The 24,999-nt window shown below is 56.8% G+C and overlaps 1 protein-coding gene across 2 annotated transcripts in view; it reads right to left on the bottom strand.

The window, feature by feature from the left end:
• Window positions 1–3,947: 3,947 nt before the first annotated feature.
• The window catches only part of COL16A1 (collagen type XVI alpha 1 chain), a 49,474-nt gene continuing 28,422 nt past the window's right edge, over window positions 3,948–24,999 (bottom strand). For both annotated transcript variants that reach the window (XM_032864021.1, XM_032864020.1), the window contains 27 exons: window positions 24,354–24,470; window positions 24,225–24,266; window positions 24,044–24,130; window positions 23,200–23,244; window positions 22,222–22,266; window positions 20,366–20,419; window positions 19,836–19,889; window positions 19,259–19,312; window positions 17,706–17,750; window positions 17,536–17,589; window positions 17,182–17,217; window positions 16,762–16,824; window positions 14,587–14,658; window positions 14,371–14,424; window positions 13,519–13,563; window positions 13,264–13,308; window positions 12,903–12,956; window positions 12,419–12,472; window positions 10,319–10,369; window positions 9,934–10,023; window positions 8,490–8,525; window positions 7,649–7,693; window positions 6,589–6,777; window positions 6,154–6,220; window positions 5,245–5,421; window positions 4,997–5,074; window positions 3,948–4,293 (listed from right to left, as the gene is read on the bottom strand). In XM_032864021.1, the coding sequence (XP_032719912.1) occupies window positions 4,091–4,293; window positions 4,997–5,074; window positions 5,245–5,421; window positions 6,154–6,220; window positions 6,589–6,777; window positions 7,649–7,693; window positions 8,490–8,525; window positions 9,934–10,023; window positions 10,319–10,369; window positions 12,419–12,472; window positions 12,903–12,956; window positions 13,264–13,308; window positions 13,519–13,563; window positions 14,371–14,424; window positions 14,587–14,658; window positions 16,762–16,824; window positions 17,182–17,217; window positions 17,536–17,589; window positions 17,706–17,750; window positions 19,259–19,312; window positions 19,836–19,889; window positions 20,366–20,419; window positions 22,222–22,266; window positions 23,200–23,244; window positions 24,044–24,130; window positions 24,225–24,266; window positions 24,354–24,470 (1,956 nt within the window). In that variant the 3' untranslated portion in view covers window positions 3,948–4,090. The remainder of the gene's footprint in view (window positions 4,294–4,996; window positions 5,075–5,244; window positions 5,422–6,153; window positions 6,221–6,588; window positions 6,778–7,648; window positions 7,694–8,489; window positions 8,526–9,933; window positions 10,024–10,318; window positions 10,370–12,418; window positions 12,473–12,902; window positions 12,957–13,263; window positions 13,309–13,518; window positions 13,564–14,370; window positions 14,425–14,586; window positions 14,659–16,761; window positions 16,825–17,181; window positions 17,218–17,535; window positions 17,590–17,705; window positions 17,751–19,258; window positions 19,313–19,835; window positions 19,890–20,365; window positions 20,420–22,221; window positions 22,267–23,199; window positions 23,245–24,043; window positions 24,131–24,224; window positions 24,267–24,353; window positions 24,471–24,999) is intronic.

The raw sequence follows: 24,999 nt of genomic DNA on the forward strand, positions 1-24,999 counted from the left end.
TGTCATGCTAAGTACAATGTGTTGTTTCATTTACACCTCAGTGCTTTGAGATAGATATTACCACTCATTTATAATGAGAAGTTGAGGCTGACAGAGGCTAAGTGACTTACCTACTAGAAAAAAAAAAAATGGAGAAGTCAGGATTTGAACCCAGGTCCACAGCTTTTAACTACTCAGTAGTTTAACTACTTAGTAGTCTTGTCTTTACCTTTGTAAGCCCCTAAACTAGTCCAAACAAACAAACAAAGTAGGTACAATTGAATTGCAAAATCTCAGAGAGGAAGAAGTTCTGTAGTCTGGGCTGAAGGTCAAAAGGTGTCTGCTGGGAGAGAGAATAGGTGACCCCCAAACTACAAACTGGGGTCACATGATGCACATTTTATTCCACAAATATATTAAGTCTATTGAGTTCCCACCCCTTAATCAGGCTCTGTTCTAAGCTCTGAGGATTACATTTCTGTGAAAATCTCACACCCCTATGCCTCTCTGCCCAGCAAAGGACTCCTAGAAGAACGTTCTGTTAGATATCTGTGCCCTTTGAGGGCAAGAGCATCCAAGTCATCTCTCAGGCACTGAGACTAGCCAAAGCTAACGTCCAGGGCTATGCCTCTGAGGACCTGGGCAGGCCCAGGTGTGTTTATTTTGGAGCAGCCTGGGTAACAGGGAGATCTGGAATTCCAAAGACTGAAAAACAGTCAACTCATTTCCAAAACCTCAACTACCTGAGGCAGACAGAGGTGGGTGGGAAAGTTCCTGTTATTGTTCCAGCTTTAGCCAAAGGGGAAAACTTGGATTCTAGCCCTTTTAGAGCACAGAGCACTTTCCTGAGTTCATGGAAGCCCTGTGGTTGACCCATTAGAGGTGAGGGAGAGCTTGGTAATGGAAAGCCCATCCACTGGAAAATATCACCTCCCCTAGGGACACATCATCCCCCCCCCCCACCCAGGCATCCTGGATCAGCTCCAAGCTCCAGTATTGCTTACTAGGAAGGAATACCAACAGCCACCTAATTATTGTGGAATTAATTCTCTTTGATTCCAACTAGATCCTGTTCTGAAATTTAAATTGCAGTTGGATGCTGTGGATGAGAGGTTGATTTGCAGCTTTCCACAGAACCAACAGAAAAATGAGAACAGCAGACGTGGCACTTTGGCCACACTCCCCTTCCATTATGGGATCATACAGAAAGTACACTGATATATTCTAGTCCCATAAATTATTCAGGACCACATCAGAAAGATCTAGTCTCATAAGAGGTTAACAAGGCACATGTGAAGAAAGTGGCTAGATTCTGCTGAATTCTGGTGACACTGGGGAAACTATTACAACAAAAGGGAGGATTTAAATTCCAGAAGACATCAAATTTGGGATTTTTCTCCACAGAATAAATCTGCAACAGCCTTTTCTCCCTCTTATAGAGCAGAGGGCTTCTCAAATTAAGGATCCTCCAATCCATTTTTTTTTTCATTTTACTGTCAGTGAACTTCCCAGCAGATAGACCCGACCAACACCCCCTTGCAGAAAACCCTCACCTCCCACTGCTTGTTCTGCTCACACTCCACATTCCAGCCACGAAAGGCACTGTCCCCTGTACTGTGGCCCCGTCACTCAGCGTGCCACGCTTAACCACCTCTGGACCTTGGCACATGGTGTTCGTACGTGGTGTTCCCTCTGCCTCCGTCGATCTGTGTCTAGACAAGGTTAGGTCCCTCAGCCCTGTGCTCCCCTGGCGTCTGGTACTGCCCCACCATCTCACTTTATTGTAATTGCTTAACTCCCTGCTCTCTCTCTAGATACTGTGGAGGCAGGGGCCAGATCCGTCTTGTTTGCCTCTGACTCCCCAGAGCCTATTACAGCTGCTAGCACGAAGTAGTGAGAGGAAAATGGACTCATCAGGTTAGGTTCTGCCGATCTCTGAATAATCTGTATGCTGCCTTTCAAGCCTGGTATATACTAAGAAATGCAGACCAAAGAATAACAGGGCAGGAATGTGAGAAAGCTGCCTGAAGCTTGCGCCCCTCCCTTTCTCTTCAGCTTACCCAGCTCCTGAACTTATGAGCAAAATCTGTGGATTTTTTGCTGACCACAGTAACAGAAGAGACTATAAAATTCGGCTTTCCATCTGGTTCTTCATGGTCCAAGAATATACAGCCGTTCCAAACTCCAGGGAGACAAGCACTCAAATCCTGAAAGCTTAAACCAGCCGGTTGTAGACTCCCCTAAGCTCTGCACGAATGTGACTCTGGAAAAAAAGTGAAGCAAGCATCATTTTCCTATAAGGATCGATTATCTGGTGAGGGGAGGCGTTTGACGTTTCCCCGTAGTGATACTCCCCTCTGGCCTTCAAAGCCAACCCGCTTGATCCAACAGCTGGTCCTTGCTTCCCTCTCTACTCACGCCAATGTGCTCCTTATCGTGACGCCAATCGTCAGCACTTTGCAGACTGGGGCCGAAAGTGGGAGCTGGCCTTCCGCTAGGAATGCTTTAACATCTGTCCTCCTCCACCGTCCAAAACTAGCTGCTACTTCAATGCCAAGACGATGCGTTTGCTTTTTAACATTTGATGTTAGAACCAGAGTTAAGTGAGAATTGCTGATGAGGGACAAAAGAAGAATCGATGCCCCGTTGATCTAAGAGCATCACGTGAGACACTCGGGCGTGCTCGGGAGTCTGCCCAATGTCGATCCCCCCACCCGCCCCGCCACTGGCTCGCCTCTCCTCCTGGCAGGAAAAAAATAGGGCAAAGGTTCTAAAAAACTATAGTGGGCTGGCCTCCGGGTATCTGGGGCCCAAGTGGAGAAGGGAATTTTCAGAACCGTGCTGGAGATGCCAGCTCTGGAGAGAGGATAGCAGGTTTGAAGGCTTTGGGCAGTTTGGATAAGCATCTAGACTCTGGGTGCATCTCTGAGCCTGCTCTGTGAGCCCTTTGAAGTTTATCCAACTTGAATAAACCTTCCAGAAAGCTGGGACCAGTAAAATGACTTTTTTTAGAAGTCCCTCTGGATGTGCCCTGTTGCTTTCTCACAGGGCAGCCAGCCCATCAGGACAAGAGATGTGAAAAGGACAGAAGGAAAAGGCTTGAGATGGAATGTTTCCATAATATTCAACTTACTGTCTTCCCCCCTGCTCTTTTCTTCCTGCCCTTTTTATATATGGAGAAGGAGACAGAAGATAAATCACCAAATTCCCAGGGGACCTTGAAGACACCCCCCCCCTCCCCGAGCTTAGATCTGATCGTGGCTTGCCCGTGACCCCTTTGCACCGTTGCAACCTGTTTCTGAAGGCTTAGGCTAAGATGTGCGGGAAAAACACCACAAGCATTAGACGAACAGAGTTTAACAAAAGACGCCATTTGCAGTCCGGGAGAGTTGGTGGCCGGGCCGTGTGCTGGTACAGGCAGAAGTTTCCTTTTCATTTCCTGGAGAAGCCGTCCCTGGTTGCCTAGGCTGGGAGCTGATGCTTCTGTTTCCTGTTTGCACGAACGTTCTAATGCTGGAATTATTGGGGCAGCAAGAAGAGCCTGCTGGCTTGGAGATGCTCTCGGGCGGGTGAATATGCCCCACACCTGGGGAAATGCCAGGTGCACCCTGGGCCACTTTCAAGAAGTAACGAGGGTGGGTGGGGAACAAACACCGGCTTCTCTGGGGAAGCCTCTGTGAGCTGTAAATAGGGTCTCCGCACCTGCCTTTGGCACATTTGTGGGAACAGGCTGAATGATGCCCCTTCTCTGACTTTTGAGAAGTGTGCCCTAGAGGGCAGGACACAAGCTCCAGCGTGGTTCAGAAATATCTAGAGAGGAGACCTCGACAGCAGCATCCCACAGCTCCACCGGCTGACCACAGACACAAGAGAAAGGCCCTTTTTGGACCCTGGGCCCAGATGACAGAGTGGGGGTGGGGTGACAGAGAGGTGGTGGCAGCAGCGGAAAACCCCCACTGGAAGTGGGGTTGCAGGTAGTTTTGTTCATTTATTGATAAAAAAATATTAATAGCAATTAAGGAAAATAAAACATTCACAACCCATCACAGAGTCCTGTAAGTTTCAGCCTTATGTTCCCAATGGAGTCCTTCATCTGACGGAGCTGGGGATTTCAGCCAAAAGGCCCCTTCATGTTCTTCATGGGTGGGTACTGCTGTTCCATGGGCATGGCCCCAAAGCAGTCGGAGGGGTTGCAGTGGCCGGCCTTTCCGGGCTGCCCCATGGGACCCGGGGGGCCAGGGATGCCAGGAATGCCTTGCTGGCCCATCGGTCCAGTGGCACCCATCTTGCCATACCCGGGAGGGCCTTGGGGACCTAGACGGGGGAAGAATCAGAGGAGGAATGTTAGGAGATCCAGGTGACAAGAAAAGAAGAAATCGTGGTGGTGGTAAATATTACCTTACATGTGACAAATATTTGTCAGGTTACAATAGGTTTTCACGAAGACCTGATCTGATCCTTACATTAATGTAACAATAACAATATTACTAGCCAGTTTTACTGGGAGCTTCCATGTGCCAAGCACAAGGCGAGTGCCTTGGATGCATAATTCAATGAATCTTTACAACGATTCCGTGAGAAAGAAACAATCATCTCATTTTGTAGATGAGGACACAGGCTCAGAGAGGTTTTCCATGTGGGGTACGTGTTCATTGCGGCTGGGTCTCAGAGCCAGGCTGGCCGGCTATGGTCCTGTCTCTTTCAGGCTCTACAGCCTGACTTATTGACCTCGTCAAGTTTGAACAGCCAGGATGATGCTGAGCAGGGCTTGAACTTACCTTCCCTGGTCCACAATATCCTACTGCCTTCCCCTCTGTCCTGCTAGCCCAGTTTAGGTCTTGAGGATGGGCCCTGGGTCCTCCACAGGACCCTGCACACCTTGGCATTACTGTAAATGGTGGCTGATAGGCCTGTAGTTATTTGAGTTTCTACATAATTATACTGTGTTGTAGAAGGAACATAAGCAAAGCAGATCTCAGCTGCTCAAGACCTGATTTCACATTCTGGCTCTTCCTACCTGGGGGGCCGGGGAGACCATTTTCTCCTGCAACGCCGATACCAATGTCCCCCTTTTCACCTTTGGTCCCGGGCAATCCTGGGACAAAAGAAATAAAATAAGTCCTATTCTTGAGCAGAAAAACGACACCCGCAGTCAGATTATTTGAAACACACACATGCACACATCTGTCAGAGTCACGATGGACCTCATGCCATGCTCCTGTTCGCCCCCAGAGATATCCAGGTACACCTGGAGGGCAGAGCTACCTCGCATTCCTGGCACGCCCTGCCGTCCTTCCCTGCCGATCTGGCCAGGGAGTCCGGGTGACCCTGGAGCGCCTGGCCGGCCTGGAGAGCCATCCTTCCCTGGGGGCCCTGGGCGTCCTGGAACTGCGGCCATCTCCATGGGGAACTGCATCCTGGAGGTGTAGTAAGCCATCCTCTCTGTAAGAAAGGGCAGGGACAGGTCACAGGGTGCCCTGGGGCCTCACACTAGCACAGAGGGGTTGCTGGCAAGGAGTCCAAAATGGCCTTTCTTCAAAGGGGAGTCAGATCAAGGAACATGAGGGCTGATCTCCTGAGTGGCCTCCCGTGCCCTCGCCTCCACCTTCCTTTGCACCGTCGTCTCTCAGCAGCACCAACCTGACAGATGGCCTCCCTCTCCTCCAATACCCTCATTAGTCTGCCACCAGCTTCACAGTAAAGTCCAGACTCCTTGCTTGGCATTCAAGGTCTGCTTCCCAAGCAAGATGGCTAGCCCTGTCAGGACAGGGTCCCTGCTCTCCCCAGGCCCTCGCATGGCAAGGCTGGGTGAACAAATGAACAGGAGAAAAGCTCAAAAGTTAAAGCACCCCAGCTATCTTATGCTGCTGCTTGCCACTCTGTTCAGAACTCACTTCATGCAGACTCGTTTGATTTCAATTTTCTTGTCTGTCTGCTTTGCTCCAGTGGGGGCTCAGGGAGAGTGGTGGTGGGGGGGAATCATTTTATCTCTGAACAGAGCAGGTGATAAGGAAGGTCTGACGTCTAATTGAACATATGCCTATAAGTGGAGGGGGGCGGTGGTGGTGACTAGGGAGGGGAATTGGGCTTAAGGGAAAGGAGGCCAGGGCAGGGCGGAGAACCAGCTGGGAAGGGCCAGCAGCACCCACTGCCGCCCAGCCAGCTGCCAATTACCATCAAACATTTTAATGATCTCTTGTCTGATGAACCTCTTGATTTCATCATAATTCACCATGTCTCCCTGAGGAAAAAGAAGAAAACTTGCCTCAATTATACTTCCAAGCCTGGTGCTCTCCCCCTGGGAAAAGACTTTATTGAAATAAAGGACAAGGAGGGGAACAAAGGTTCTAGGAGCCTCCCACGGATACTTAATCCAGGGTCCTAACCCCCCTGAAATGGTGCAAAGCATTTTGTGGAGCAGTGCGATTTCCTGGGGAGAGGGTTCCCCAACCTCCCCATCTTCCCACACACGGTTAAGAACCACCCACATGGGAGTCGTGCTCTTTCGCTCAGAGGGTCAGGAGGAGCTTCTAAAATGGTCTCTGCTCCACCCACCCTGTCTGCCTGCTCTGTGGGACGGTGCCCATGGCTGTCAGGCTTCCTCCTTACCATGGAGCCAGGCATCCCGGGCAAGCCGGGGCTCCCCGCAGGCCCCGGAGAGCCAGGGTGGCCTCTCTCTCCTGCTGGACCCGGTGGCCCAACGGGCCCCATGGAGCCACTCTTCCCAGGCCCGCCAGGCATGCCAGCTCTTCCCTTCTCTCCTGCCTGGCCCTTCTGTCCTGAAGGTCCCGGATCACCCTGCAAGGACAGGAAGTCACATCCAGCATGGCCAAGTCCTCTCAAATCCACTTCATGATGTCGCAGCCACTGACTGGCCTCTCTCTCTCCATCCCCTCCCCCAACCCTAGCATCTTCCTAGCATCTTCCTCTGACTGTGGCCACAGCATCTTGACAAGGACTCCAGAGTGGTCCTCTGAAAAGACAGTTTTCATGCTGTCACTTCCTGCGTAGAAGTTCTGATGGCTTCCAGGTGCCCTCAGGATAAAACCTGATTCCTTGGCTAGACATTCAAGATCATTCGTGATGTGGTCCCGACCACCTCTTTTCCAGGCCCATCTCCCTGCCTCTATACCCGCAGCCATGCTTCACTGGTTTAGAACTCTGCTTCTGCCACAAGGTCTTAGCCCTCCCTGCCTGTACACCCCTCCTGCTCCACTGAAATGCTCCTGTTTTTGCACAGCCTCCCTGACTCTCCAAACTGAGTTGGGTGCTATGTCTAATCTTCTATAAACACTGCCATGCCCTAGCATAAGTGTAACCAGACTCAGTGAGCGGTTATTGTTCAGAGACCTCTGTTTATCCAAGGCTGGGACAGAGTCTGGAATGTAAGTGAGATCAAGCAGATGCCTGCAGCATGAATGAATGAATCCATCCATTGGTCAATGAGTAAATGAACTTGAGATTTCCATCCTCCCAAACATAGCTAAGAGATAGGCCCACATGAGAAGTTTTTAGAGATGAGGTTGCTCCAAGTTCTGAGGTCTGCCCACATTTTTCTTCCTGCCCACTGGCCTTCCTGTGTCTCCTCTCCATGCCTAAAGTCATAACGTGGAGCTGGCCTTCATCACTCATGAGTTTTCCCTCTCAAAACCAGCCCGTGCCCACTTACCTTTGGGCCAGGGGGTCCATAGAGCCCCTGTTTTCCAGGGGGTCCCTAGAGGAAAGCAAAAGTCAGGAGTCAAGTCTGGGCAACATCTCTGAGCTGGCCAGGGAGGTAGGTGTCATGAAAGGACCACCTTCCATGGCCCTGGGGCCTCGGGCTTTGTCCAGCTGGGCTCTGTATAAGGAAGGACAAGAGCCTCCTTTCTGTTGGTTGATAGCTAGAAGGGAGCATGATGTCCCCCAGGGCATGGCCTTGTGTAATCATGTTAGTTGGGTCCCTTGTCACAGACAAAAAGAGGTGAGAAGTCAGAATGAAAGGGCCCGTCCATGGCATATTGGAGGGCCTGGCAAGAGCTGGTACCCAGGAAATGTTTGGAGCCTACCACCACCACCACCACCATCATCATCACTACCACCACCATCACCACCACCACCATCATCACTGCCATTATCGTCACCACCACCACCATCATCACCACCATCATCACCACCACTACCATCATCACCATCACCACCATCATCACCGCCATCATCACTACCACCACCATCATCACCACCATCACCATCACCACCACCACCACCACCACCACCACCAACACCATCATCGGTTCTCTTTGACCAAGTATGCAGTAAGAAAATTAGTGAAGAGCAAGTGTCATGCGTCCTTCTGCCTAATCCCCAGTCCCTCTCCCCAGTGCAGCAAGGGCCACCAACTTCCTGTATATCTGTCTGGAGGGAGTCCATGCCTTCAGGGAGGGTTTAGTGAGTGAACAAAGAGGCATGAGGACAAGGCGAGGTGCAAGCAGCAGAACCCCTACCCCAGGAAAAGATAAGCCCAGCGACAGTACCTCTTTGCCAGCTGCACCATCTGCACCGGGTTCACCCTGTGGAGTAGAGAGCAGGAGACATGCCATCGGCACTAACCCAGCATGGTGTCCCTTGCCTCTCCTCGCCCACCACACGTGCCCGGTCCTGGACCACCAAGGGACCACGATTCTCTAGCCCCCACCCTCAGAACCTTGGGCCATGGGCCATGGAAACTTAGGCTTCTCTCCCACACCCAACTCCAGTCCATCCCAGAGCGGCACATCGACAGCCCTGGTGACCCCCGACCAAGCTGGGCAAGGGCAGAGCGGACTGTATGCTCCTGGCTCCTGGCTCAAGGTCCCGGCATCTCTCAGGAACCCTAGCTCTGAGTTTAGGTTCCATGTTTGCTGAGCCTGCTCCCTCCCCAGGACAGGACCGGCTGCATCTTGGGCCCAGCCTGCTTCTGCTGAGATGGTGGGGAAGAGGAATCTGGGATTGCCAGGCAATTGGCGGATGCATCCAGGGACCCTAGAGGCTCCAGGGAATGACAGAATGTTGGAGGGACCCACCTGCCCACTGCCCCGGGGCCATGGCTAGAATCAGAGTGCACAGGTGAGACTCAGCCCTCTTGGTGGCTGGGCCGACCATCACCCCTGCATGGGCTGGAGTTCTCCATCCCATTGAGGACACCAGCCCCAAGGTCATGGCTACTGCTTCTGGAAGAGAACACCCTGCCCTGGGACCTAGGAGACCTAGGTTCCTGCCTCAGTGTCCCCAGGAGACTTCATCCCTAAGACTGGCAATCCAGCCACCTGATGTGGGTCACTTGTCTGGAACCTTTGAAAGAGGGAGGATTGCGGAATGGCTAAGGACGCAAGTTTTGGAATCATGCAGGCCCTTCCTAGCTGTGTGGTTCTGGGCAACCTACTTAACCTTGCTGAACCTTGGTTTTCTTATGTGTAAGACGGGGACAATCGGACCTACTAAATAGGATTGCAGTACTGATTACATGACAAATGTCAAGCACTTAGGTCCCCATTCAGCACACTGTCACTGGCTAAGACATCACAGCTCTCAGAGCATTAAGCTCCAACCACGACCAGCCGTGAGGGCTGCGGTAATGGGGCTGCATGTCTGGTTCCTGATGTTTACAGACCCTCTGTGGTTACCAGCCAATGCCCCAGGGAGGGGGCATGGGCTGAACAGATGCCAGGTCTCCCCGGCCTGACACCAGGTCGAGGAATCGGCACAGGTGGTGCAACGTCAGGGCAGTGGCTCAGTGCGTGCCGGGCAAGAGCTGGCTGGAAGGGCTTGTCTTTTCTTCCAGATACAACACGATCCTCAGACACAAGCTCCTCCACACTGCTAGCTGCCTGCTCACTGCCTCTCTTTCCCTGGAGACACCAGCTGTGCAGCGCTGCGCTCTACTGACAAAGCCAACTGGCCCTTTCCCTCAGGACTGTGCAGGGAGATTCGGGGTCTTACCGGGGGTCCAGGGTGTCCGGGGGGACCAGGCTGGCCTGGAAGGCCTAGAAGGCCCCTTTCTCCAGTGGCTCCCCGATCTCCTTTTAGGCCCTGGAGAGAAAAGGGGTGGATGGTAAGAGTGGAGAGGAGAGGCAGCGGTGAACCCCACACAGCAGAAGCAAGTGCCACTGCCTGCCAGGGATCCCTGGGGTGGATGGCGCTGTCCAAACCTGAGGCAGGGCCCCGTGATGGCCTCCAGCCCCTTCCAAAGGCCTTCACTACATGCCACTTGGGGAGATCCAGGGAAGGAGAGGGATGGACACAAACTCTTCTCACCGCTCCCCGCTGTGAAAGAAGCCCCAGCCAGACTCCCCAGAGGGAGAGATGCGGGGAGTAGGTCACTCACCATTGCAGAGATCCCAGCTGGGCCCGGCTGTCCTGGAGGCCCTGGTGGCCCCTAAAGAAAGATGAGGTCAGTGGGACAGAAAAAGTTTTGGGGAACAAGGTCCCCTGCAGGCAAGAGAGAGACCGACAGAGAAAACAGATCCTGAACTTCTGCAGCTTCATTCTCTTCCCTAAACCCTCCCCTTCCCTTCTGGTCTTGCACTTGAGCTTTTACCAAAGGATTTGTGCCAGAGCTGACACCTGGGGTCCCTGCGCTCACAGGACCTGAGTGGACGATCTGGCAACCACTGCCAGAGCCGAGGGCAGAGGGAAAAGGCTTGAAGGTTAACAATGTGGGCCTGGGGTGTTCTGAGGTCCCCCACTTCCTCCTGTTCTGTGGGAGAAGCAAAGAGCCAGAGCTGGGGGCTGTGTAGTAGGGCCTCAACCTCAACCCCAGAGACCAAATGGATAAGGCCGGCCATTGGACCCTGGGCCTCCCTGGGCTCCTGCTCTGCGGCCACTGGAGGACAATAGGACTCAACACGTGGTGGCGCTCCTACCCTGCTGGGCTGAGGTGGTGCCCACATGCTTCCCCATCCCTGAGTCACAGCTCAAATGCCAGTTCCCTGGTTAGAGCTATGCCTTCTCTGAAGCTCAAGACATGCAGGTCTCTCTCATGGCACATCTCTCCATGCTCCCAGATGGAAAGTTCTGGAAGCATGGATGCCGTTCTACTCATCTCTAGACCTCTGGGGCAGGAATGTCCAGCATTGGGACTGGCACAGAGCAGGGGCTGAGGCCAGACAGACAGAAGTGAGAGGGGGGACCTTGTGCCCCCTTTCCTCAGCCCCCAGTGAGTCTGTGAGGGGCTCACAATTCAGAGCATGCCCTTCCTGTCATCTATAATGTGAGCGGGGACGAGGCGGGGACCTTGGGTCCCCAAGCCAGAGGCTCTGGGTCCCTCGAGATCCATATACACGGTGATGAGGACCCGGGAGCTTCTCTTTCTGCTCATGAACTATTTTTAACATTTCCAGGAGCCTCTTGGAAACCATATGTCTGCCACAACAGGCCTGCAATCAAAAGCCAGAGTGTTTCCTTTGCTCAGGAACCCCATCAGCTCGGGGCCGTCACACTGATCAAAGGAGCCCATTGGCAGCCATCTGTGTTACTGAGCAGCAAATTCCGACAGGAAACTCATTACTGCTTAATAACTGTCCTCTCCAAGTTGTCTTACCTCTGTAAGCGCACCACCCACGCACCTGGCCGCCCACCCACACCAGGAGTCCTCCTCCCTCGGCTCTGCTCCTTCCACTGCTCCCCGCCCCTCCCCCATGCAGGGCAGCAGCAAGTCCTCCAAACACAGCCTCTCTGCCTGGGGCCACCACTCCACCTCCACCCTCTCCCTCAGTGCCACCCCAGCTTCCACCTGCGGCCCTCCCTACCCCCAACCCCCTACCCGAGGTCCCAGATCTGCAGCAGGTTCTCTGGAAGCACAGCCTTCCCTGTCAAACTCCACTCCAGCCACGCTGAACTTGGGGCTTCCCCCACCACCCCAGGCCCCTCCCTGCCTCGGGCTCTTGGTGTCAGTGGCCCTCCCACCCCCACCCTCCCTTCCGGCCTGGACATTCTTCCCCCAGACTGCTAGACGGGTGGCTCCTTTTGTCTTTCAGGCCTCAGCTCAGATACCACTAGGGCAGTAAAACTGCCTCTGAAGGCACCTCCCAGCCCTGTCTGTGGCATCACACCCCTGCCCGAGGCTGCCGCGTCAATCTGCTTGTTTGTTACGCCTGTGTGCAAGCTCTGGGAGCAGGGGACCTTGTCTCTCTCACTCACTGCCTTAGCCCCCTGCTTGGAGCGATGCCTGGCATGGAGCAGGTGCTCAATTATTATTTGTTGAATAACTGAATGATCTTTGTTTGGTAAGTAAACTCCACTGTGCCCAGAAAATAAGAAAACGGCAAAGAGCCCAGGGACTGCGGGAGGAGGTGGGCCCAGAGCCCATCACCGCACTACAGGGCTGCTCCTGGGGGCAGTTCCTGCGGGCCATCGCCCTCCCTGACCCCAACCCCAGCAGGATCCTCACTCTCATAAAGGTGGGGGCAAGAACGGCTTAACTCACGATATGGCCTGGGGGGCCGGGTCTTCCCTGAGGTCCCATGGCACCAGGTTCACCCTGCAGGAGCCGGGGGTGGGGGGGTGGGGGGAAGCAACACAGAAGCAGACTCACTCACATGGGATTGTTAGGTGGGAGAAGCCTGAGCAGAGCAGGGGGAGCGCCAATAGTCAGAGCTGCTGAGCTGAGTCCCGGCCTCCAGGCCCATGCTGTCCGGGGGCCCGGGGGACCATTCCCGCCCATCAGTATTGTTGGAGAGAGAAATCACAGCCCTCAGCCTGAGAAGGCGAGGCCCTGCTTTTTAGGTGAGTGACCCAATAGGGCTGCAGGGAGGGGGACACCTGTTGCAGGGGGGAGGAGGTGAGGAAGAAGAAGGCGAAGGTGTGCAGTTTGGGGCAAAACCTCCCCCAAAAGGCTCAGGAGAGAAGGCAGCCCCTCAGCCAGTGAGTGGGAAGCAGTGGCTGTGTCTGAAGGCGGCGTCTGCTTTTACCTCTGTTCCGGGCCGGCCACTGCTGCCTGGGGGACCTGGTTTCCCACAGTCACCCTGGAAGAGAGAGGGCCGACTAGAGCTCGACATACCTCTATTTGGCTCCTCCAGCCCAAGCTGACCCCATCTCTGAAGAGCCCTGCCATCTGCTCCGGCTCCAGCCTCTGATCCCCTCGGGTGGGTAGACGGCAAAGCCTGAGCGGCTTTGCCAGTGCCGGCGGTCTTGGGAGGCTCGGATCCTGGGATGGCATCTCAGCCAAGGCTCAGGGGCCACGTGCACTCCTAGAGGCCTCCATGTCTGCCTGGGGTCAGGGCTTGAGGAGAACTGAGAAGACCTGCTTGGCAGAAGTCACCAGGCCCTTACCTTTGGTCCTGGGAGGCCAGGGTGTCCCGTTTTTCCCTTGAAGCCCTGGAAGAAAAAGCAGGAAGCTGCCACGGACCTCGCCCCAAGCAGAGGCTGCTTTCCTTGCCTCCTTCCTCAGGTTGAACAAATCAGACCCATCCAAAATCATAGCACAGTCCTCAGAGGATCTGGCGTTGAGCTGCCCCACGCGTGAGACAGAACCCACACCAGGCAAGGACCTCCCAGCTCCCCGCTCCTTCCCGCAGCTCAACTTACCGGGGGTCCCATGAGTCCAGGGGGGCCAGCAGGACCAGGGTCCCCCTAGGGAAGAGACCAGGGGCATTGAGACAGGACGCCCACTCATTCATCACTGCCTTCCCTCTCTCCAGCCCTCCCCGGCTCTCCCAGGATGGAGGGAATGTCCTGGGAGGCAGAGAAAGGATCCAAGCCAAGCTTGGCCTCTGACTGGCTGTGGAGCCCGAGTGCATCCCAGCCCTCTCAGAACCTCGATTTTTCTTCTTTGGGTACAGGAGGAGGTTGACCTCGATGCTCTGCCCTTGACCATGCCCCATCCATTTCAGACTCCCCAGGAAAACCAGATCCAAGGAGCCAGGGCTGCTCAAGTCCTTCTGTGCCTGCAGACCCCCAGCCTAGGATCTTTAGTTGCCTGAGTTTCTGGATATAAACCCATTCCTTTGCTGCCCCCCTTTGGGGAGACCCAGCTCACACAACCTGGTTAAGCTACCAGGAGTACTGAGGAACCAAGGAGCTCTGGCGCCATCAGAAAAGTGGAGTATAGGGCACCTAGGTGGCTCAGTGGGTTAAGACTCTGCCTTCGGCTCAGGTCGTGATCTCAGGGTCCTGGGATCAAACCCCGCATCGGGCTCTCTGCTCAGCAGGGAGCCTGCTTCCTCCTCTCTCTCTGCCTGCCTCTCTGCCTACTGGTGATCTCTGTCTGTCAAATACATGAATAAAATCTTTAAAGAAAAGAAAGAAAGAAAAGTGGGGTGTGGTGAGAAGCAGGTGGAGGGAAAGCAGAGGGATGGGGGGATTTGGTTTCCTTCATCGAGGTTCTATTGACTTTGGCTCCTGGAGGAGGAAGAAGGAAGGGGATGCCCATCTTCTCACCCTCAAGCCAGGCTTGCCGTCCTTCCCATCCAAACCATCCAGGCCAGCAGGGCCCTAGAAACAGGAAAAAGGCATATGTACATGCTTGTGCTGAAGCCCTAGGAGGCGAGAGACCTGACCCAGCCCCTCCACCCTGTACACTCCTCATCCAGCTGCCACCCCAATTAAACATACATGTGCACATGTACCGGTCATGCTAAGAGGACACACACTCACCTGAATCCCAGGAGGTCCTGGTGGCCCAGTGGGACCAGGCATGCCTGGTGTGCCTCGAATCCCTTCGCTGCCCTGGAAAGGAGCCGACCCCCACAACAAAGTCAGCAGGGCCTTGCCCCCACCTTGGGACGAGGTGCCAGGTGCGGGGTCCTGATGACTACTGGGAGTCTGGGCAGCTGGTTTCCAGTCCCAGTTCTGTCCTGGCCTCCCTGGATATCTTGCACACCACTCCCCCAAGAGGACCTGTCTTCATCTGCAAAGCATCCCCCTTTCCACACTGTTCTATGAGAAGGGGACACAGCCTATTCGGTCTAACATCTTCTTCAGGGTTGACTCAGGGACTGGCACAGGGGGTGCTCAGCGATGAGTGCCAGCTGAAGGCACACGTTCAGTTCACTTCGGTCCCAACAAAGTGCCAAGCATTATACAGCTGTTGATCCTTCCAGATGAAAAAAGTGTGGCCCTTGTCCTCAAGAAGCTTAAGTCTAGCCTAGCCAGGGTGTCGGGGGAGCCCGTGGGAGGGGTGGGGTAGGGTGGGGAGGGGTGGGGTAGGAGGAAGGCTGGAGGTGAGGGAGGGCCCTGAACCCAGTACTAGACTCTGTCTGACCGACCAGTGCTTTTCTGCTTCTCAGAGCTGTGGGGGATCCTGGAGGAGCGTCAGAGATGGGTGCCTGAAGTGGGAGCCCAGACAGTGGGACCCGAGACCCCTGCCCCTGCCTTAGCCAGAGCAGCTCCACTCATTTCTGTTTTAAACACTGAGGGTTCACGTGAGCTTCTGTGTGATGAAGGGCACAGGGACTGCAAAACAAAGTCTGGAACCACTGTTACAGGCACTGGGAAGCCACTGACTGTCCAAGGCAGGGGAATGGTGAGAATCAATGCTTGAGCTAGAATGTTTACGGGGGGGGGGGGGGGCAGCTTCGTGTGCCGGGCTGCCGCATACCCTAGTGCAAAGAGAATGGCACTGCCATGGAGCCATGGCTGTGGACCCAACCAAGGGGAAAATGATCCCCGCTAGAGACCCCCTTCCATGGGGGGTGGGGAGGAGAGCCCTGGGGTGGCATTGCAATGCCACCAGCTACCAGGAGGGGTCAGCACAGCCCCAGAAAAATTTCAGTCCCACAGGGAGTAGAGACTGAGAACCCCTGGCCAGAGGTTTGGGACTCTCAGCAGTGACCAGCCTAAGGAGAGCAGGCAGCACTGGGGTACAGAGCCAGCGCAGAGGGCTCTGGCGGGGCTGCCACCCGTGTCCTCCACAAAGAAGGGAAGGGCAGTGGCACCCACCACTGTCTCAACCATGGCTGATAAGTGCTGGTTCTGGGGAGGCAGGGAGGCACCCAGGGGCTCTCCTGGGCTAGGAGGAAGTCTCAGTTCTGTTGCTATTTTGCTGTGTGCCTCTGTGATGCCCTCAGCCTCTCTGGGCATCATTGCCTCACAGTGAAAAGTTAGACCCTTGTATAAGTCCCTTCTAGCTCTGACCGTTGTACTACGTGTGTTTTCAGAGGAAAGAGGCTCCACCTCAGGTTGCAGGCCTCCTGCCTCTCCCTTTGGGCCATAAGCCCCCCACCCCAAGCTTAGAAGTCAATTTGGGGCCTCATTATACTCCCCCCACCATCACATCTAGGGAGCCCAGAGGTTGGGCTGAGACAGAGATGTCAACCCCCAGACCAAAGCCGAGCTAGTCTCCAACTACCAAGTCAAGGCCGGAGGCAGCCGATGTTGGGGGACTCCTCAGGCTGCCACTCCTTCCAACCCTTGTCACCAGCTCCCAGGCCGTGCCTGCCTTCTGTGAGCCCCGTAGGACTGTCTGCCCATGTTCTGTTCCTGCTGTTATCAGACCCGGAAGGTCTGACAGAACAGCCATAGTGGTACTGGCTTCGGGGCTCAAGGTTCAGGTTCACAGTCTAGACATGCTTCCCTCCTCCCCTCAGGAGATGAAGCCAGCCCAGGTGCTGCAGTCACCTCCTCTCACACACCCCTCTGCCTCCTGCCCACCCCCTGTTCCCAGCGGGCACCCTGGGCCCAGCCACCACTATGCTGGAGGTCTCCTTCCCCATCCCTGACATAACCGAGCCAGTCCTTGACTTTCCAAAGGCCCGACAGTCAGGGTGGGATGGGGTGTGGGACCTGCAGGGCTCAGATCCGTGGCTGTGGCCGACCTGGGGTCCTGCTCACCTTCTCCGCTTGGGGCCCAGGTGGGCCGGGTGCTCCAGCTTTGCCTGGGAATCCAGGGGGACCCTGTATCAACAAAGGGGCAGTCGGGAATGAGTGGGGGGCTGGAGGGGGAACCTCCCCTTCCTTCTTCCTCCTGGGTCTGCTTCACTATGGTTAATACGACGCATTCTGACACATTTGGACTTCCTAGAAACACCCCCTCAGAGCGTTACTGCTGGCTGGCCTGCTGTTCGGGGGCCCACCCAGGAGGCTCTGCCCTCCAGGTCCTGGCTCCTGGAGTCAGGCCTGGCCACCCAGGCTGTTCCTCCCATGAATCTTCCTTCCCTTCCCCGGGCCCATCCGAGCCCAGCCTGGCCTGGCCAGGCCCGCTTTTCCCAAATAAGATCACAGAGACAGGGCTGGCTATGTGGCTTCACTCACCGGTGGGCCGGGAAAGCCTGGCTGGCCTTGAAATCCCTAGAAGAAGCAAGGGACAGTTTGTGGTGCCGCCCACTCTCCCAGTCCTGGCAGCCCGAATGGAAAGAGTGACACCATGAGGCTGCCTCGAGCCTTGGGGCCGTCCTCCACTCTGCCCAAGAGCAGCAGCAGGTGAAGCTCCAGTCTCGAGCTGGGAGGTGACAACTCAAGGACAGGTGAGGGCTGGAGGCTAGAGCCGGTCACCACTCCACACGTGAGGGTGACCACCAGGGAGAGGACCCAGCCCCTCTCCTGTGCCCATCCCCCCAGGCCTCCCCCCACGGTCAGGACTGCCAACCTGGTCCTCTGGTCACTCACCTGGTCACCCTTCTCTCCCGAGTTCCCTTGGGGTCCTCGCTCTCCTCGGGGACCCTGTCACCAGAGACAACAAGGCAGCTGGAACCTAGTCAATCTTCTCTTAGACCCCAGGGCTGGACGGGGACCAGGAGTCCCCATGTCCACCGTCCCCTGTCTCCTCCTCCACTCACCGCTGGGCCTGGGGGACCTGGGAGGCCTTCAGATCCTGGTGGGCCCTGGGGACACAAAGGAGCAGAATCAGCCACTCAGGCTGGGGGAGGTGGGAGATCAGGAGATGGGGCAGGCAACAGGGGCAGAAAGTAGATGGGGACGTGGCGGGAGACTAAGCCGGCAGGACTCCTCCCCCTGGTTTGCTCCAGCTTCCCTTCTCTTAGCCTGAACTATTGAACTAGTCTCTTAAGTTGTCCTGCCACCTCCTGGCTCACTTCAGTCCAGCCAGCAACTGGCTGCCCTCTCCTCTTCTCCAACATAGCTCTGATTCTAACCCTCTCTTGCTCCAAAGCCTTCCATGTCTCCCCTCTGTCCAACTGAACGAGGTACACACTTTCCACCAGTGCTGGGTTTTGAGGCATCATGTGATCTTGTACCATCAATCCTTTTCTGCTTTACTTCCCTCTCCCCGTCTTATCTTTCGCCTTGCTTGGTCAGACTGCTATTCTCTGAACATACTCTACATTCGTACCCCTGGCCCTTTGCATGGCTGCCCCCTCTCCCTAGAATGCCTACTGTTCCCCCACCCTTTCTGGGGCTCTTAAAATCTTACTGAGGGATTCGTTGGTTCTAATTTCTTCCTGAGGTGCCCCCACCCATGGCCTCTCCCTTGGGGATTCCCCAGGATAGATAACCATGTGCCCTCCCCCACCCCTCACTCTATTCGGGGCTCAAGCCCAATAGCGCCTCCTCAGAGAGGCCTCCTGATCCTCTGTCTAATAGCACCCTGTGCACCAGCCAGCCCCTTACCCTGCTCTCTTTTCTCCATTGCTTTCTCATCATTTTTATGCATTGACTTATTCATCCTCGCTCGCTGGAACGTGAGCTCCTGAAGTCAAGGGTCACACAGGAGCCTGTTTTGTTCACTGTGGCACCCCCTGAACAGCCTGGCACCCAGAAGGCCCCTGAGGAATGTCTGTTATTGGATAAGTGCCCACGGGGTCTGCTACATCCCACCTGGGCCTCACTGACATGAGAGGGGAAGGTAAGGCTAAGGTTTGGCAGGTTGGTTACAGACAGACTCGGGTGCGAGTCCAGCCTCTGCCCTAACTCACTCACCTTGCTGGGTGAGCCCCATCACCTCCTGAGACTCAGGGAGAACCTCACTGATGTGACGTCCTCCCCTGAAAACAGCCCCTGCCCCTGCACTCAGCCTGGAAGGGGGGCTCTGTGCTTGTGGGGTCACACCGGGTGCCGCGCAGGGTCTGGGGTCCCCAGCCTGCCCTGCTGGCCCGCCCTCCTTTGCAGGGGAGGAGGCTCTCCTGCCGGCGGCCTCCAGGCCCCCTGTCCCTTGGCAGCCCTGGCCAGCCCATCTCCAGGAAACCTGCTGGGATCCTCCTTCTAGCCTCCCCTCCGCCTCCCGCTCAGCCTGCGCTGCAGCTGGAGTGACTCATGGGGCAGGGAAGCAGGGGGCAGGCAGGTCTCTCCCTTCACAGGCTGCTGGGAAGGTCCTGGTGGCTGTGGAGGCAGGGCAGGGACAGCGGAGGAGCAGCAGGCAGCGACTCAGACTCACCGATTCTCCCTTCTCTCCTGGGGGCCCGACATAGCCCCGCTCCCCCTTGATGCCCTGACATGCAGGAGAGAGAGAGCTGAGTTAGCCCCGTGGCCTGCCTCACGGTGCTAATACGAGGGGTGGAGACTGCAGCTGGCAAAGGCTGGCACTTCCAGGCAGATGGCACCGAGGATGACGGCTGGGGGAGCAGGGGGGGCTGCTCCCCACCGGCTGCCATGGCCCCCTCCGGGGAACGTGGGGACACGCCCACCCAGCAGCCTCCAGCCCTGGGTAGGGGGTAGGCTTCCTGGAGTCTCCTTGCCTCTCCTACCCACACCCCCACCGACTCCAGGAAGCAGAGCTCAGTTCTGGGGTCTGGGTGCAGTGGCCACAGTCAACCTCCCCAGTGGAACTACAGGGCCACACTGCTCTGCCACTGCAGCTTTGGGGAGCCTGCACAGACAGACGGATGGACAGACGGCCTGGCAGAAGCACAGGCTGAAATGCTTGGAAGGGAGGGAGTCTCCTGGGGGATGCATCAGCTTGGCCCTCTCCTCACCCCCACCACCAGGCTCAGAGCCAGAATCCCCTTACTCACAGGCAGTCCTGGGGGACCCATGGCACCTGGGTAACCAGGTTGCCCTGGAGGACCCTACAAAGAAAGAGAGGCATTATGGACCAGCCCCTCCCCCACATTTCTGATTCCCCCCTACCTTGGGCAAAAAGAGTAGCAGTAGCCAGGATGCCCAAGCTGCCAACTGAGTAGGCCCACACCCATCCCAGGATAGCCACCACCTTGGGCCAGCTCCCAAAGGCCCAGGTTCCTCTGACGGAGACCACCACCATGAGCCTGGGGCTGGGTGACAAGTGCCAGCCCAGCCAGGACCCTGGGAGCTGAGCCCGGGGTGGGAGTCAGGCCGTTTGCTTCTTCCAGGGGGTCAGGGCTCACGGAGATGAGCCTCCTTTGATCCCAAGGGGGTGTAAAATCCCCGATCTGAGGGACCAGGGGCAGCGAATTGCAAAAGGAGTCCCCTTCCCATCTTCCACTCAGCAGCCATCCCTGGGGGCCCCAACTTTGCCTCCCCAGGACACCTCATCCATCACCTTCCCCTGCTGGCCCCCTCTTACCGGTTCCCCCTTCTCTCCTGTCGGGCCCCTGAGGCCTCGTTCTCCTTGAAGACCCTTGGAGAGAAAATTCATGAGAACCTGCAGGGGAGGACTGTCCCCACCCAGCCCCCAGCTCCTTTTGCCTACCCTGCAGCCTTCTGTCCCCGTCCAGGCAGAGCTGGGCATTGCTGATTGCCCCCCACTTACGGTCCCCAGCAAGGTGACCACGGGTTATACCCCAGAAGGGTAACTTTGAGAGGTTTAGAGTGCCATATCAGGGCACCTCTTGAGAGCAAGCCCCCAAGACAGGTAACTATGAAGATATGCCCCCCTCCAGGTAGGGGACCCTCAGAGGGTGCCTCTCAGGCGGGTGACAGTCACTGGTGTGCCCTACTTTGGTAAGTGGCGGGGCTGTACCTTCAGGAGTCTGACACATATGTGCTCCCCTGGGGGACAACTGTGAAGAGTGGAATCCCTACAATGATGTTCCTCCACCAAAATGTGTCGTTGGAGAGCCAACACTTACCTGTACCCCCCCACACTCCTAGCCCCAAGCCACCTCCTTTTAGGGATGCAGGGGAGAGACTCAGGCAGGCCCCCAGAACAGACTGCTCCCTCCGGAGCCGTCCCTGTCACTTTGTGGGGTGGAAAGGGAGAGGACTTTCAATCGAAGCCAGAACCCCCATCCCGAAGTCCTCACCCTGACCCTTGTGGATTTGCCACAGCATTAAGGGGCTGGGTCTGCCCCTTCTCCCTCGTGCCCTCAAGAGATGGTGCCCAAACCTTTCCACAACACAAGACAGATGGCTAGACGGACAGATGGCCCCTTCACCCAAGCAAGCAGAAACAGACAAGGTCCGGCCAGGATGAGGACGTGGGGACAGATGGAGCTGCAACAAGGAGGGGCCCTGCTCCCTGAGCCTCCATCGCCAAGCCTGGGAGGAGCGGAACCAGGCCCCAAGAACACCAAATCTGACAAACGAGGTTAGTTTCCGTGACCCGGGAGGGAGCAACAGTGAGGACAGGGATGATTTAAACACACTTGTGACGACGACGATGAAGGCAGAGCAATTAACGACACCTGGCGGAAGAAGCAGGCCACGGCGCCCGGCACCCAGGCGCCGGGCCCCATGACACCCAGGAACCCCGCTGGCTGGCATCACACACCCAGCCTCAGGGCAGCAGACGGGGCCCGGAACCGAGGAAGAGGAGAGGCGGAGGAGGAAGCTGCGGGGTTCCTCTAGGACGATGGGAAAGGAGCGAGCATGGCTACCTTCGGATCCCTGGGGTGCCTCGGGACGGCCCTGCCAAGCACTGGGGCAGCAACCTGTGCCAGCCCGCAATGTGGGGCCCTGAAGCTTTGGCATCTCTGCCGGGCTCTGTGCCAGGTGCCTGGCAGGGCCCCAAGAACTACTTCCAGCAAATCTTCAGTCAACAGCCAAGGTGGGAGAAGCAGGAGGCAGAAGTGAGAAGGGAGGAACCAAGAGGCCCCTGAAGGCACCAGCTTCAAATAAGAAGGTAAAACAGCTCCAAGGCGGGGAGGGGAGGGTAGCGGGTGAGGTTGGTGGGGGAGTGACGTGGCATTGGGGGAGAGAGAAAGGAGCTTGTAAGTGGGGTGGAGAGAGAGAAGATGAAAGAAGCTGGAGCAGAGGGAGAAAAAGGGAAAAGGGAAAGAAGTCAGAGACTTGGGAAGATGTCCAAGCCGCTGGGGCCGCAGGGAACCCGTGTCGTTATGTGCCTGCAGGGGGACAAAGACAAACATGGAGGAGGGGGGGCGAGGGCTCCACAAGGAGGGAGACAAGCAAAAGCCACAGAGACCAGGCTGGTCGGGGGGATGGGGGGTGGGGAGGGGAGGTCAAGCAATGCTAGGTTCTTACAGGCAATCCGGGGGAGCCAACAGCACCAGGAAAACCTGGGGGGCCCTGGTGGGAGAAACAGGCAGGTCACAACTCATAGGCATAGTAACCCTGGGCATCGTCTGGAGCAGAGGGTCAGGGGGAGAGGAGGTCACAGGAATATTTCCAAGGCGGCTGGAAAAGAGACTCAATTGAAGACATCTGCCCCTCCCCCTTGGCTCCGGGAAGAATGGCTCCGCCATCAGCAGAGATGAGAAACAGCCCCCAGAGTCAAGGGCCCTGGCCGAGTCCTCCCGAGTCCAGCTGGACGCCCTTGCTCAGGCGCCAGCCCTTCGCGCCTGCCACCTGACCTCCAGACGCCTCCAGCTTGGTGGCTCCCTGCTTCTAAGGTGGCTCCCACCAGCCACCTCTTCTCCAAGGAAAGCATTTTCAGTTCTTCCAGTCTTTCCTGGTCACTTCTAGCTTCCCGCCATAGCAAGGCCACGAAGGACTCCAGGGCAGACATCCCTGGCCTGGCCTTTGTCGACGCGTCCCAGAGATGGCCCTACAGAGCGACGCAGGGCTGTTCCATCCTAACCCCTGGCCCCCGTAGCGACTGGTGGCATGGAGGCGTGCAGAGATCTGGTCGGGGTGCCGCACACATTCCTGGCAGCTGGGACCACGAGCCAGAAGCACAGGCCCTCTCGCCAGGGGATCCTGGGTCCCCCATGCAGAACACCATAGGGCTGGGGATGGGGAGACCAGGGTGTGCCCCGGAGGGCCTCCCCGAAGCAGGACCCCCAACAGAGCGGGATGGAGCAGGCCAGTACCAGGGGCTTGGGTGGGGTAGTGGGAGTCCACAGTCCCCACAGATGCTCCGATGAGGGACAGGGGCGGGCAGTAGGATTTCCCTCCTTCTGCCCTGTCCAGCTTCCCGGATACAAGGCAGCAGAATGGAGTCTGGGCATTACGACCCCTTCAAGAGCTTCTCAAGTGGGCCAGGAAAGCACGGATACTTACAATAGGGCCTGGAGGACCCGGGGAGCCCCTCAGGCCAGGCGGACCCTGTAGAGAGAAACGGACGAAGCAGCTCAGGCTCCACAGAGCCCGAGGGTCTCTGCGGCCTTCCTCCCAGCTCACCGCTGCCAGCGCCCACAGAGGGCGGTGGATAGCAAAGCAGGGCCGTTTTAGCTGATGTTAAACCTTTTGTTCAGTTCATTCAATCATCCAACAAACATTTATTGAGCAGCTATTATGCCCCAGGCACTAGTCCAGGTGCTGGGGACAGAGCCATAAACCAAACATAAAAATCCCTGCAGTGTGGACTGATGCTCTAGGGGAGAGGGGAGCAGTAACAAACACACCCGGGCCGGCACGTGGTGCCCAGTAGATGCATGTGGAATGTTCTTCGATAAATGAAATACATGGTCTTCAGAGGGGGACATGTGCACTGCGTGGAGGGGACCAGGGGTTCTAAGGGTGGTGTTGGGGGAGGTCAGTTTCCGAGAAGTCAGGGAGGGTCTCCCTGAGAAGGTGATCTCTGAGCAGAGTGGAAGGAGGGTAAGGAGCAGGCCCCGGAGAAGAGCTGCGGGCAGAGGGAGCAGCTTGTGGGGGCAGGAGGGCGTCCCCCGGGCCAAGAGCAGCCTGGGTACCAGCGGAGTGAGGGACACCGAGCCATGAGAGGTGCCAGGTGACCTGAGACTTGGAGGCCCCCCGAAGGGCTCTCAAGAGACAGGGAGCCCCCAGAGGGCCCAGGAGGATGTTTGGCAGGAACAAAACTGCCCCCAAGGAACTGAGGGCCGCTTGTGTGGAGTCAGCAGCCCCCTTGGTGCCCTGCCCGGACGAGGCCTGGGACTGGTCTTACCTCTTCTCCTCTCTGGCCGGGCAGTCCTGGAGGACCGGGCAGCCCAGGGCTCCCAGCACAGTCTAGGTCCCCCTCACCGTTGTCTCCCTGGAGTGGGACGGGGAGGGTGAGCTGAGCAGCTGGGGCCCTCCCTGTGGGGCCCGGAGCACAGGCGAGGAAGACCAGGCACGGGTCCACTCACCCGGGCCTCCTCAGCTCTTGGGCGTTCCCGCTCTGCAAAGCACTGGGGGGGACAACAGGAGGTCTTCCGTGAGGTGAGGCAGCCGGGCGCTCCCCCCGCCCCAGGCCACCCCACAGCCCAGCCTCCTACCCGGGCACAGCTGTCCAGGCCTGGCACGCCAGGGATACCTTGGTCTCCCTTCTCTCCTTTTTCCAGGAGCGCCACGGGGCGGGCTATTTGCCCCTGGACACAGTTCCCGCAGATGCTCTGAACAGAGAGAGGAGAGGGCAGCAGGGCATGGGTCCCAGAAGGCCAGGGCGGGCCAAATGGGGGAACCCCACCCCAAACTCAGCCAGGGCACCCTGCCCGCCCGCATTCTCTCTCTCTCCCCAGCCACATCCCTGCGGCAGCTTTGCTCCATCCTCAGGGGACCCGATCCCAACACTGGCTTTGAGTTGCCTCCAGGAAGCAGCTCTGTGGGGCCAAGCCAAAGCCACTTTCCAGACAGGCGTGTGGGAGGAGGCGGAGGGGCCCGCGGAGGGACCATCTGTCCCGGCTGTTCCTGCAACCGGCCCCCGCTGTGAGGACACGCCACTAGGATTCAGGTTGGGAAGGCCAGCTCCCGCACACCCGCTTCTCTGCCCAAGGGAGCAACGGGGCAGCCGCAGGCCGAGCCAGGCCTTTTACAGACACCCTCTGGGATGGGGCTTGCCCTCCTATCCTGGGGGCTGCTGACTGTCACGGGCTCCCCGGTTTGCCCATCCATGGCGGGGTGTCCCTGGGCCCCTGGGCAGGA

Source organism: Lontra canadensis, unplaced genomic scaffold (assembly GCF_010015895.1).
Source record: "Lontra canadensis isolate GAN:19392208 unplaced genomic scaffold, GSC_riverotter_1.0 scaffold25, whole genome shotgun sequence".
NCBI lineage: Eukaryota > Metazoa > Chordata > Mammalia > Carnivora > Mustelidae > Lontra > Lontra canadensis.